Source organism: Delphinapterus leucas, chromosome 14 (assembly GCF_059928025.1).
Source record: "Delphinapterus leucas isolate spDelLeu-1000000601 "Yukka" chromosome 14, BTC_Dleu_Yukka2, whole genome shotgun sequence".
NCBI classification, from domain to species: domain Eukaryota; kingdom Metazoa; phylum Chordata; class Mammalia; order Artiodactyla; family Monodontidae; genus Delphinapterus; species Delphinapterus leucas.
The window spans coordinates 77,371,094-77,384,327 of NC_143142.1; the positions used below are offsets into that span (position 1 = coordinate 77,371,094).

Sequence of the window (13,234 nt, forward strand, 5' to 3'; positions counted from 1 at the left end):
ACTTCATTCCATGAGGCCACAGACAACGACGTAATTAGCCGTTTCACCATCCGGTCAGATGCTATTGATGCCGCTGCGGTCCTGTTCTTAACGTCCTGCCATCTTCGTGGTGCTCAAGATTGAAGGGCCTGGGTGGCAGCACCTGACAAACCAAGGCTAGTCAAGGGCCCACATGACGTCTGCCACCTAATGAAGAAAAGTAGGATCTCCCCACTTTGGTTCCTATAGCAGGAAGCCAGGGCCAGTCCCAAAACCAGGTAGGTGATTTAGATGAACATTCCTCCAAAGAACATTTGTTTGATGAATATCTTTTCTGTTCTTCCTGACAGGGAAATAGGATTTACCGGCGGGCAGGAGTAAGGAGGGCATGGCGTCAAGGCGCTCAGGAGCGCAGGGCCCACCATGTGTCCAGGGCCACGACTAGGGCTGTGTTCGACCCCACAGTCTTCCAGGGTCATGAGCTGCTTTTCGGCCACCATGTTTTCAAATTCATCCACATGAACCTTAGTATATCCCCGCTTCTTGGAGGTGTGGATCTTCTGGTGGCCAGGGAACTTGAACTTGGCCCTGTGGAGGGCCTCAATCACATGCTCCTTGTTCTGCAGCTTGGTGCGGACGCACATTATGACTTGGCCAACGTGGACCCTGGCCCCTGTGCCCTCGGGCTTTCCAAAGGCCCCGTGCATACTTGTCTGGAGCCTAGACTGGGGACAGCATGCTAGTCATGAATGTCGACTGGAAAGGGCTGTCTTCAAGGTACCTTAGGGTAACCTGTACAGGCAACAGGCTGCACACACTACCGAGGAGGCTGTTTGCAGCTACTGCACACTGGGCGCCCATGGGGAAAAGAGCACAGTCGGCTGAATTGGCTGCAAATGCTGTCCTTTTTTCTTCTCTCTTTCTCTTCTTAAAGCCTCTTCTGTTATTTCATAGAGTTCCAGAGGAGACAAATTCCTGTGATCAGTTGTCAAGCTGACTGCAATTCTTACTTAAAAACTTTTACTTTAATTTTTGGAAATTAAAGTATTTAAAGATATAAACAAAGAAAAAAATAAGTATCCATATTTCTATCATGCAGATTTAGCCACTGTTAATTTCTTGATGTATCTGTCTTCATTCCTAATTTTCTTCTCTTTTAAAAGAAATAAAAATTGCAGGGTAACAGGGAGAGAGGCAAAAACTATACATGCTCATTGTAAAGTATTCAGACTTAGAAAAAATACAAAGACTCATTCACTCAAATATTTATTGAGCACCCATCAGGCACCAATACTGTTCCAGACACTGAAGGTACAGGCGACAATAAAAGACAATAAAATCCCAGCTTTCATGGAATATACATGTTAGGAGGAAAAATTACAAATAAGAAAAGTAGTAAATTATATAGTACGTTGGACGATGATAAGTGCTACAGAGAAAAATAAAGCAGGGATTGGGGTATAAGGAGAGTCAGGACGAATTGTCATTTTAAGTAGGATGACCAGGGAAGGTCTCAGTGGAATCTGAAAATAAAGGACCTGAAAGGGTGAAGAAAGGAAAAAAATCAAGCCAAATCTCACTACCCATAAATAACATAATGAACGTAAGGTGAAAGTAATTCCAGATATCTTTCTATGTATATGTACAGATATCTGGATGAATGGTTATGATGAATGTACAGAAAGATACAGCTGGGAGAAATATACTGTTATAAAAAATGAATTCACACTATAAAAGATTTCTTTTCAATCATCAATAATCTGTTTATTAAGCACCTATTTTTGTTTCCAGAGACATACATATCTACATACATATATCTGTATCACCCAGATGTGGGTTTGGGATTGCATTAAATCTAGAATCAATTTGGTTAGAAATGATATATATATATATTTTAAAAATTACTTATTTATTTATGGCCTGCAGGACCATAGTTCCCCAACCAGGGACTGAACCCAGATCCCTGGCAGTGGAAACACGGAGTCTTAACCACTGGACTACCAGGGAAGTCCCAGAAATGATATTTTTCTAAGTCTTCCAACTCATGAATGGGTCCCACCACTCCATTTATTCAGGTCTTCTTTAGTTTCTTGTGGTAATGTTTCATAATTTTCTATGCTGAGGTCTTACACATCTTTCAGATTTATTTGAAGGTATCTGATGCTTTCTGATGTTACTGCAATCAGGATTGTTTTTTTCATCAGTACTGTTTTAATTTCAATTTCTAATTATTGCTAGAATATAAAAATACAATTATTTTTATGTATTAGCCTGTATCCTGTAATCTTCTTAAATTCAGATTCTTTTTTTATTAATTTGGATTTTCTACATACACAATCATGTCACCTGAGAATAACAATTTTGTTTCTTCCTTTTTAACACTGGCTAGAATCTCCTGCACAAAACTGAAAAGGAGTGGTGACAGCAGGCACCTTTGTCTTCTTCCTGATCTCTGGGGAGTTAAAGTTTTCAATAATTCACAATTAAGTATGATGTTTGTTAGAATTTTTTTGTTTCTTTAGTGGATGCTCTTTATTAAATTCAGAAGCTCTCTTCAATTCCTAGTTTGAGTTAAAAAAAAAAATCACAAACAGGTGCTGGATTTTATTAAATGCTTTTTATGACTCTATGAAGATAACTTTTCCCTTTTATTCCTGTAAATGTGGTAAATATTAATTTTTCAATTCTAAGCTACAGTCCTTGCTTTGCGTTGCAGCATGTAAACGGAAACTTGCTGGTTTCTGTGGCGTAAATCACTTCCACCATGGCAGGTTTCAAGCTGCCAATGAGGTGACTGAAGAGGTGGGCAGCAATGTGTAAAAATGGTTCTTGTGAGCCAGTATGAGCCAGCTCTGGCACACCTCTGATTTCAGTTCCCAGTGACGAAAATGTACAACTTCACTAGACCAGCAGGAACAAAGCAACTTCAAATTACCTATTTTATTAAAAGCCTCAGAGACAATCTAGGAAGTAGATAAAATATGGATATAACTCCCTTAGTTTTTTCAAGTCTTTATTAAGTACCTAATAAACAGTGTCTAGAACTATGCTAATGCAAAGGAAAACATAACTATTTGAAGAGCTTACAATCTGAACGATCTAAACAAAATTAACAGAGTGTGCTTGACACTTGGAGAAAAATCTTAAGATAGTCACAACTCGGTGCTAAAGAAATCCAAAGGTTGGATGGGGTAGTCTAGGAATTCTTCCTGGAAGAGGTTAGATGGGTCATGAGCTAGGTCTTAATGGAAATCACGGGATTTGGACTAGCAGAGGAAAGAAGAAAGGAGGCAGGAGAGCACCCGGTACCTGTGGGAGCTCACAAAGCTGGGCGACATTCCCAGCACTGTGCTGGGAAGGTGTGCCTCCATTTTCCACCTGTGCAGCTGCAAGTGGCTAAATGATACTTCACATTAGTAATCAAATACACTCATTCTGTCTTTCTGCATGTTGATGACAGTAAACTCAAAAACCAATTTTCTACTGAAATACTTTTATAATTAAGGTCCCTATAGAGTTTTCAGACTGAGACCAAAAAATGTTCTTAAACATCCAGGGAATAGCTAGCTCATAGAGTTGCTCAAGTAGGGTTTACTTGGTGGCTCAGAAAACATCTACCCAAAATCAGAATGGCCAAGGTCCAGACAGAGCCCGAACATTGTTTCCTCTTGAGTATTTATCTGCCCATAAAGAACACATGGAAATGACCTATGCTCTACCATTCTAAAATAAGTCTAAAATTATTAGATTCTAGAAAGAGTTTTAAAAGCAGAAATGTGGAAAATGGAGCTATGGCTAGAAGTGACATGGATACTGAGGCACGGTTCTCAGAGCATGTGTAAGAACTGAGTGATGAAGTATCCACTCATCATCAACACTGGACTTACTACTTGGCCAATTTAAGTAAAATACTTCCTCAAAACAAACTTTGGATTCACAAAAACATCTGGATTTCAGCTATTAGTTATAATAATATAGTTATGTTAATTATCCTAATGATATGATTAATAGCAATACTGTATGATTCTGAGGTGGATAAAGTAAAATGTCTCGTAAGACATCTGCAAAGAACTCGGTGTTGGTGTGCCAAGTTAATTCCCAACTCTCACACAGTAGTTACTGAAAAATAGAATTTTCATGCATACATCCTTAATTAATAATTTTTAATGATTTCTTTGTATCTAATCAATTTAGATAATATTTTCTCCTATACGGAAGATCCCAAAATAAAGAAGCACACACAGAATATAGCCAATAGTAGGTTGTATCAATTTACTTCACGTAAGAACAGCATATTTCAGGCCTACGACTTCCATTTAATATCAACGAAAACAATCTGTACAGAAAACCCAAAGGCAACCATATAGCACAATATGTAAAATGTGCAAATATACTTTAAAATGCAAGTTATCCTATAGCATTTTCAAGGCAGAACTTTATAGTAAATTAAGGAATTTACCTCATTCTAGCTGACTTAATAACCCTTTGCATGTAGAGCCAATGCAAATGTACAAGGCACAACTTAGTGTTGGTGCTCAAGTATATAACCCACACCCTCAGATTATTTATTTGAAGATATTAAAATAATACAATATCATGTTTGTATTTTATTATTTAAGGAGACATCAGCTCATTTCTAAAGCTTCATGAAACATTACACTGATAACATACGTGTGGCCAGGACAAGCTGTTCCCTGAACTTAAAAGGTAAAAGACAAGACTCTAGCTAACCTATATTAAAAAAAATTTATATATATGTACACACACACCACCCCCATCACACACAAGAAACTTCCCATAATCCAAAGGGAGGCTGTTCCTTTTAGCAAAGGTTCCCATTACAGTATTTCATGGCAGAATTATTTAAAAGGTACACATTTATTAACCACCTGTTTTGGTCAATCTTGCTACAAAAAGACACTGAAATAGACAATTTTCTTCTTTAAGATACAGACAATGCCTAATTTAGAGAGTCTTTCTCTTGAGATTGCACAGTAAAAGGTATTACTTAGTTAAATATAAAAAAGCTTGCTGCTTTTATAGAAATTATTTAAATCTACATGGAGAAAAAAGCCAACCTATCAAAAAACCAGTAAAAGCCTTGGCTAGAACACAATTCAAAACCTTTCAAACCCAATCAGTGCTCTTTGCTGTTTTACTGCCCATCCCTGAGAGTAAATCATTTTTAATTTTTTTAATAAAGTAAATAAATTTCATATTGAAAAGAATGATGCTTAAGTTTTTTTTCAAAATATGAAATAAGCCCCACTTCATTTTAGTTAAAAAAAAATGAATGCTCTTTGCAAAGACCACTATTTATAACAATTTAAAATATTTGTATCTCAATCAATTTTAATCTTCTTTTTACTAGGTAATTTCTATGTTTTTGCTATTTATGTCACTCATTTGCTTATAACCCATTATTTTATAATTTTTGTTAACAGGAGGATTTAATTGGTAATGGAGCAAAAGTACATATAAAACTTAAATGAATGCTGAAGTGAGATCTCTATTTTCCTGCAGTAAAAGAGTTTTACTGGAAATAATCTGACTGCCATCCAAGAAAGGCAAAAATACCTATGAAAGAGAGAACACACATGGTAAACGTCTTCCTTGTTGTCTTTGGTCTAGCCTTCTTGGCCAAAATCTTCTGTAAACTTCTTTAATTTCAACAAGTCATGCTCATTGACTGTGGGCTTTGTGCTACATAGTGACCGTAACATATCCGACTGTCAGGAAAAAGAAGGGGGGAAGTATTAGGAATAGATTTAATGGAATAAAAAACATTTCATTATCAACATTCCTAACTTTTGCCTAAGGTTAAACCTGAAAATCTGCATCATGCCATAAACTACTGACAATAAACTCTCTTGTTTTCCTGAAGGACATCTTTGACCAAGTTATTCCTTTGCTTATAAACTTTCAGTTGCTTGCCTTGTCACGATCACAACTTTCAAAGGCTCCTCAGCACCCTAAGGAAGTACAGTCCTCTTAGCCAGATGATCAAGGCCTCCAGAATTAAGTCCCCGATCGCTTTTCTGGCCGTATCTGTTTATTCTTAAACAAGAGAGCAGTTGTCCAAGTGCAACTCAAAAGGAATACAGTCATTCACTTATACTTATGTGAAACAGAATAATACCATTTAATCAGAATCAACTAATCAAAAATTTTAACTGTTAGTTAAAATTACAATCAAAATGGTAAGAAAATATACAAATATCAAGGATTCATTAAGAAATTAACTTCTAAGCCATGTCTCCTGTAAAACAGTATGGCAAACAGTCAAAAGAACCAAAACTTTAAAAAATAAACCAAGGATTGCAACAAAAAAGGATTTCTGAATAATTTCTCAGATAAGCATTGTGGTTGATTAACACATAAATATATCTATGTTTACAGATATATTTCTCTCTATATATGCATACAAACTTATATACATATATGTACATATTTGTCTATATATCTAGGTCTACACATCATGTGAAAGTTTCCCCTTTGAAAGTTACTGCTAATTTTGACATATAGATTTGAAAATCTATAACTAAAGCAGAAGATTTTTAAAAATGACTGTTTATCAATAAGAAAACATAAACATAATAAATGTACCTTTTCAATCACAGTAAGTTCACTAAAATTAATATGGCTTACAAAATAATAAAGTCTTATGAATTATTTTATTTCTTCCAATAGAAACTACAGCAATGTAATTTTTACGAATATTTTAATTCCTCTAATATAAACAGAAATGTAATTTTTTATAATAAAAATTTTGTTTTCAGAACTTTTTAAAAGAGTAGTGCATTATTTAAACTTTCTATGAAGCTCTGAGAAGTAAAACAGGAAAATACTATTATGAATACTATGATTCACGCATTAGCGTTTCTGGATATTTTACAAAATCTGAGATTCAGGGGAAAAAATTTTAACCAATCCCACCATTTTGGTGATAATATCCCAGCTATAAGACCTATAATGTCAGAAACCTGTATGTTTTTAAAAATAGCTTATTCACTTAAAATTTCCTCGAAGCCCAAGAAAACATTTTAAAGATAATTATTTTTTATATTTTACATTCAACTAATCTTTAAAACTTTTTAAGCAGTTAGTATTAACCTTTCTGAACTAATTTTACAAAACTGAAAATTTTATCTGACAAATTATAAAATATAATTTTTTTCTGGCTGCACGGTGCAGCATGTGAGAGGTTTAGTTCCCCAACCAGGACTCGAACCCGTGCCCCCTTCACTGGAAGCATGGAGTCTTAACCTTAACCACTGGACTGCCAGGGAAGTCCCCATAAAATATAACATTTTAAAATTTTTCTTAAAAGCAAACAAAATGTCAAACCATGCAAACAATTGGCTCCAAAAGTTTATCCCCAGGGACATCCATCCACGTCATCTCAATGGCACCAGGATCACCTGGAGAACAGGGCGTTAGCAGATCATCTACTATGTTGTTAGGATCAGCTTGTGAAGGTCCGCAAACCTGGAATAAACAGTACAACAACAGAACAAATTAAATAAACATTAAGATTTAGACCAGGGCTTCCCTGGTGGCGCAGTGGTTGAGTCTGCCTGCTGATGCAGGGGACACGGGTTCGTGCCCCGGTCCGGAAAGATCCCGCATGCCGCGGAGTGGCTGGGCCTGTGAGCCATGGCCGCTGAGCCTGCGCATCTGGAGCCTGTGCTCCGCAATGGGAGAGGCCACGGCAGTGAGAGGCCCGCATACCGCAAAAAAAAAAAAAAAAAAAAAAAAAAAGATTTAGACCATTATCAGGAAATCTGAAAATGTACTATTATTTTATGTTTTGTTAAAATGCTTACTTCTGAAAATAAACAGAAGCGTATATAACAAAAAGTGCAATTAGCTCTGGGTGATGGGATAGATTTTGCTTGATTTTAATTTTTTTCTTGGATGATTTTCCATATTTGAAATTTCCTACAATAAATTACTTAGATGATCATAGGGAGAAAATAAGTTAAAATAAAGAAACAATTACCTGTAGCTAAAATTTTCTTTTTTTTTTCCTAATGATTATTAGGTGGTCATAATCCTAGAGACCAAAAATAGACTTACTTAACACACTGCTATATTTAAAATAGATAACCAACAAGGACCTACTGTATAACACAGGGAACTCCACTCAATACTCTGTAATAACCTAAATGGGAAAAGAATTCGAAAAAGGATACATGTATAACAATCACTTTGCTGTACGAAACTACCACAGCAATGTTAATCAACTATACTCCAAAAAAAAAAAAAAAAAGACCTACTTAAAAATTCCTTTAAGTTACTCTGTTTTCCATAGCCAAGAAATTTCTGTGATCTTTGGAAGGTTTATTATTGTGAAATCACTGAATCTTTGTCTTTCCCCACAAAAACTCCTTCTTCAAATATAAGTACAAAATTAAATGCTGAATGTAATTTCAGTGCTATCTTACAATTCATAACTGATTTAAAAGAAAAAGTTTTAATAACATCCAGAAAAAGAAACTTTGTGACATAGAGTCACATATAGTATTTAGAAGGCAACACACTTGTATCAAACCAGGGACTGCTTTCATACTTAATACTTGTTTTACAATGATCAATCTTAAATACTGTCTCAGGATTGGGGCAGGGGTAGAGAAATAAATATTTTCACTTTGCTATGTGTATTTTATTGTCTGTCTTTGCTCACAACAATTTCAGTGGCAGGGATTTTTGTGTTTTTTAACTATTGTACTCTGACTTACCTCTGGGCCCAGATTAGTACTTATACATTTAATAAATAAAATACACAGGCAAACTTGTTCTTGCTAATTGAAAAATGGAGAAGATGGAGCCACAGAAAGATCTACTATAGTTGGTGATACAAACGGCCTGATGTTAAAAGAGATTTGCCTGGGACTTCCCCAGCGGTCCAGTGGTTAGGACTCGCTGCTTTCACTGCCGGGTTCAATCCCTGGTCCGGGAACTAAGATCCTGCAAGCTGTGCAGCACAGCCAAAAAACAAAAAGAGAAAGAAAGAAAGAAAGAAAAACGAAATTTGGCTGCTTCAACTCTATCCTCCTAACAAGGGCCTGGCTTTAGGGTCATACAAGCCATCCCTAGTAGTTATACAGAGAACTGAACGGAAAGTTCTGAGTATGAAAGGACTGAGTTCCTTCTAAATGGCCAAGAGAATTTAAGAAAAAACACAACGGTTGTGGCATAAACTTGATTCTGAGCTAACCATATTTCTCTCAGTAATGAAATGGCTGAAGAAGAGATGAGTAATATTTACTGGGCTATTCAGGTACCATGACAGCTGTTTTATGAATATTCCTTCATTTCATTTTCATAAGAGCATTTCAAAGTAGTAATTATCATCCTTACTTAAGAGATGATAAAAACTGAGACTTAAAAAGGTAATGCAATTTGGTCAAGGAGATAAAACAAGTAAATTGTAGAGTCAGACTTCAAATTCAGGTTTTAATTCAAGCTCCTCATTTAAAAAAAAAATTTTTACTGTGGTATATAACAGACATATATGTGTATCAGAGTCATGACATATTAGTTTGTCATATACCGATGGATTAGGTTTGCTAACAGTGTTTCAGGATTTTCATATCTACGTTCATGAGCATACTGGAGACTGCTGTCCTCAGCAGGAGAGCTGGTCCAAATTACCTAGTCTACTGTTACTTAAATTGAATATCCCAAGACTACAGTCTTTTCACAAAATTCTCTCTCAAACCATATACACTCAAGTCATTCATGCAGACCAAACAGTGCATGGGAGGAGCAGGAGAGAAGAATGGTTGAGGCTTCTGAAGTACACCTTACCTAGAGAAAAACCACACCTCCAATCCTCTCTAGCTGTACCTTGGCAAACTGTTAAAAACATCCAAGTCCCAGTTTAATCATGTTAGTCTAGGACTAACCATCAACAGGTGGCTATATGTACCTTTTGTAGAGCTTCCGTGAGGACCAAATGAAATAGGAAGATGATGGAGCAAACACAGTGCTGGGCACGTGAATATTTAAACAATATTAGCTATTATTATTTTTACTTTATTGATGAGGTGTAAACGTACCAGATTCTGCTCGAGGACAGTCTAGTTACATCAGAGACAATCATAGATTTAAGTTTCTATATTTACATCAAAATAATACTTCAAAAATCACTGCATACAAAGTTTTAAAACACTTTGGGAGAGCTTATTTTCAATGAAATGGAAACATAATCTTTTATGTAAATCTACTTATTTATTATACAAAACTGAAATCTTCCTAAAATTCTTCAAAGACAAGTCAATCATGGTCTCAAAGCTTGATTTTAAAAATATATGAAAAGATGGATAAAAGTTCCTTACCTTTTTAAAATGAGTAGCTGACTGTACTTTCCTAACTGGCTGCATAAGTGCATCACGTACAATGACACTTATGTCTGCCCCTGAATAGCCTTCAGTTTTCTTCCCAAGTTCCCGGACATCTGCTTCTGTTAGACTGTTCTGAGTGGTCCCCAAGTGCAGTTTAAACATTGCTGCTCGGGCATGGGCCTCAGGCAAAGGAATATAAATTCGTTTCTCAAATCTTAAGATGAAAAAAAAAATTACATCAAGAATATTACTATATAATACTGTTTAATTTCTATTAAAAATTAGTTTTTCAAGAAGAAACAAGGTATTTAGATATTCTCATTTATACAAAGTTAAGCTGAATAAATTAAGTGGGCCCATATCCATCAGAGTTACAGACACATATTTAGGTTAATAAAGGGGAAATATCCAGAACACATTAACAAAAAACAAATAAAACCAAAATAGCCAGTTTTTCTCACATGATTTTTGAATTATTTTGGCCAGAGTGTTCACATGTCTGGAACTCATGACATGACATGTCCTACAGGATTACAATTTCCTGTAGAATGACACTCTGAACTCCTGATCAAGGGATTAATATGATTAAAAGTGTGAAATAAGAGATGACAAAAGAATTACCTAAATTCTAAGGAGTAAAATCACTCAAAATCTTATAATTTTGCTTGCCTTCTTAGAATTTCAGCATTTGGAGATAAGGAGGAAGCAATGGGGGACAATTTAAATGGGTCTGTGAAGACATTTTCTTCTCCAGGTAATTATTCTCTGTGGCAATAAGAGGAATTTTAAAAGTTTCCACCACCTCTAGAGATGGGTTTAGAATTAGGCCATTTTTCAAAAATAACCAGCACATTTCCTTTCTTGATACTGGATGGTAATCTAACATTCTGGCAAACCATCAAGTGAATGGGGTAAAAGCAGCAAAAACTGAAGTGTTCATTTTTACCATGCACAATTAAATCAATGCGATAGGGAACTGTGAAGCAGTGAAAAGCAAGGAGTCTGTATACCTTTCCTGTAGCTCAAGTTTCATATTCAGTTAAAAAATTATAGACAGAATTTTTTAAACTGAAACTATATCTTTCTTAGCATACTTTAACTTGTAGAATTGTCATTTTGCTAAAATTTTATATTTAGCAAAATGGAAAAACCTTCAATGGAAGGTTTTTCCATTGAAATATCAAACTGTATATATAAATTTCTGAAGCATCAGTGCACCTACTAAGCTTAATTAGAACTAAAGTAAGCATTAGGTAACATACTTTCAGACGTGAAAGATTCCAGTAGGTGTTAAATCTTGGATCTCTAACACAGCAGGCAAACAAACAAGTGCCTGCCTCTCTTCCCCAAGGCAGGGGTCAATAGGGTTCGAGCACATTAAAAAACATTCTGAAGTTATCAGAATGCCTCCTCAACTAGAGAGAATGGGAATTAATATTCACTTATTATATTGTAATTAGAAATAAGGTATTTACTGTATTGTCATACCTTCGCCTAATGGCAGAATCCAGAACCCAGGGTATATTTGTAGCTCCCAGAACCAAAATTCCATCGTTGTCCACACCAACCCCTGCATCAAAATAGGTAACGTTTTAAATAATTTGTCATTTCAAGTGTTCTTTGAACATCATATGTTCTCTTATGAACGTGGTACTTTAATGTTAAAATGCCTCATCTTGAGACTTTCTCTCTGAAAAAAACTGTATTTAACCACATTTCTTATTACTAGAATATGATGCAAATATTCCCTAGAATCTCCTAAACTGTGGGAAAATACTATTAATATTCTTTTCAAAATATTTCTTGAAAGATTTAATTTGAAGTTTATATATTCCTTTTATTGATATTGTTTCTGGCATGTTATAAGTGAATATATTAATCTCTTCACTATTTATACCAACGAGATGATTACAACTGGGTAAAAATTATGTATGCATGTGGATCAGAACGAGACATGGCATAAGACTTGGACTATAAGAACGGAGAAATTCTGCTTGAAATTTTTTCCATTACTATCATAATAATGATTATACAATAAAGAGAAACTATTTTAAAAAATCAGTAACACTACCTTGCATTTGAACTAGGAACTCTGTCTTAATTCTACGTGCAGCTTCACTTTCATTTTCACTTCTTGAACCACACAGAGAATCAATTTCATCAATGAAGATAATGGAAGGTTTATTCTCTCTGGCAAGTTGGAATAAGTACTTAACTTGCCTAAAAATAAATAAAGGTTTCAATTTCTAAAAAAAATAGTAAATGACACATGACAATGAAAAACCTAAAACAAAACTATATACCAATAGTATAGGAACTCTACAGATTAAAAAGTCTCATCACGTTTTGATCTCTAAAATAAGATTACTACATTTGGATAATTCATTTTATGATTTACTAAACCATACACATATCATATATGCTATCTTCTCCCTATGAAATAAATTCCAAACTAGGGACTAATCTAACAGAAATGAATACCACCTGTATTTATAATAGCACTTTTTTTGAATGTCTATTAATGATATAAGAAACCTATTACTTTATAGACTGAAATAGTGACTACCAGGCAAGGAAAAACTTAAAAAAAAAAAAAATCAATTTACTACTTACTTTTCACTTTCACCTAGCCACTTAGAAACAAGGTCAGACGAAGATATTGAGAAAAATGTTGAGTTGTTTGCTTCTGTTGCTACAGCTTTGGCCAAATAGGATTTTCCTGTTCCAGGTGGCCCAAATAACAGGATTCCCCTCCAAGGTGTTCTCTTGCCTAAAATTTGCATTAGAAAAATAACATGAGACTTTCAAGACTGTTGACTTCAGTTACCAGAGACATCATCCACAGTGAAGAATACCGTGAGGAGGTTTCCACTCTAAAGCTAGCCGTAGAATAAAACAACATTTAA

General features: G+C 35.1%; 1 protein-coding gene and 1 non-coding gene across 4 annotated transcripts in view; both read right to left on the minus strand.

Moving 5' to 3' along the window:
- Positions 1–743: 743 nt before the first annotated feature.
- Positions 744–875, minus strand: LOC115803016 (small nucleolar RNA SNORA70). The gene has a single exon (XR_004023607.1). It is a non-coding gene; the product is annotated as a small nucleolar RNA SNORA70 (small nucleolar RNA).
- A 3,352-nt stretch (positions 876–4,227) lies between these two features.
- Positions 4,228–13,234, minus strand: part of VPS4B (vacuolar protein sorting 4 homolog B) — a 31,521-nt gene continuing 22,514 nt past the window's right edge. For all 3 annotated transcript variants that reach the window (XM_089895286.1, XM_022584322.3, XM_089895287.1), the window contains exons 6-11: positions 12,942–13,098; positions 12,400–12,548; positions 11,817–11,898; positions 10,323–10,542; positions 7,327–7,467; positions 4,228–5,708 (exon numbers count right to left, since the gene is read on the minus strand). In XM_089895286.1, coding sequence (XP_089751412.1) covers positions 5,607–5,708; positions 7,327–7,467; positions 10,323–10,542; positions 11,817–11,898; positions 12,400–12,548; positions 12,942–13,098 — 851 coding nt within the window. In that variant the 3' untranslated portion in view covers positions 4,228–5,606. The remainder of the gene's footprint in view (positions 5,709–7,326; positions 7,468–10,322; positions 10,543–11,816; positions 11,899–12,399; positions 12,549–12,941; positions 13,099–13,234) is intronic.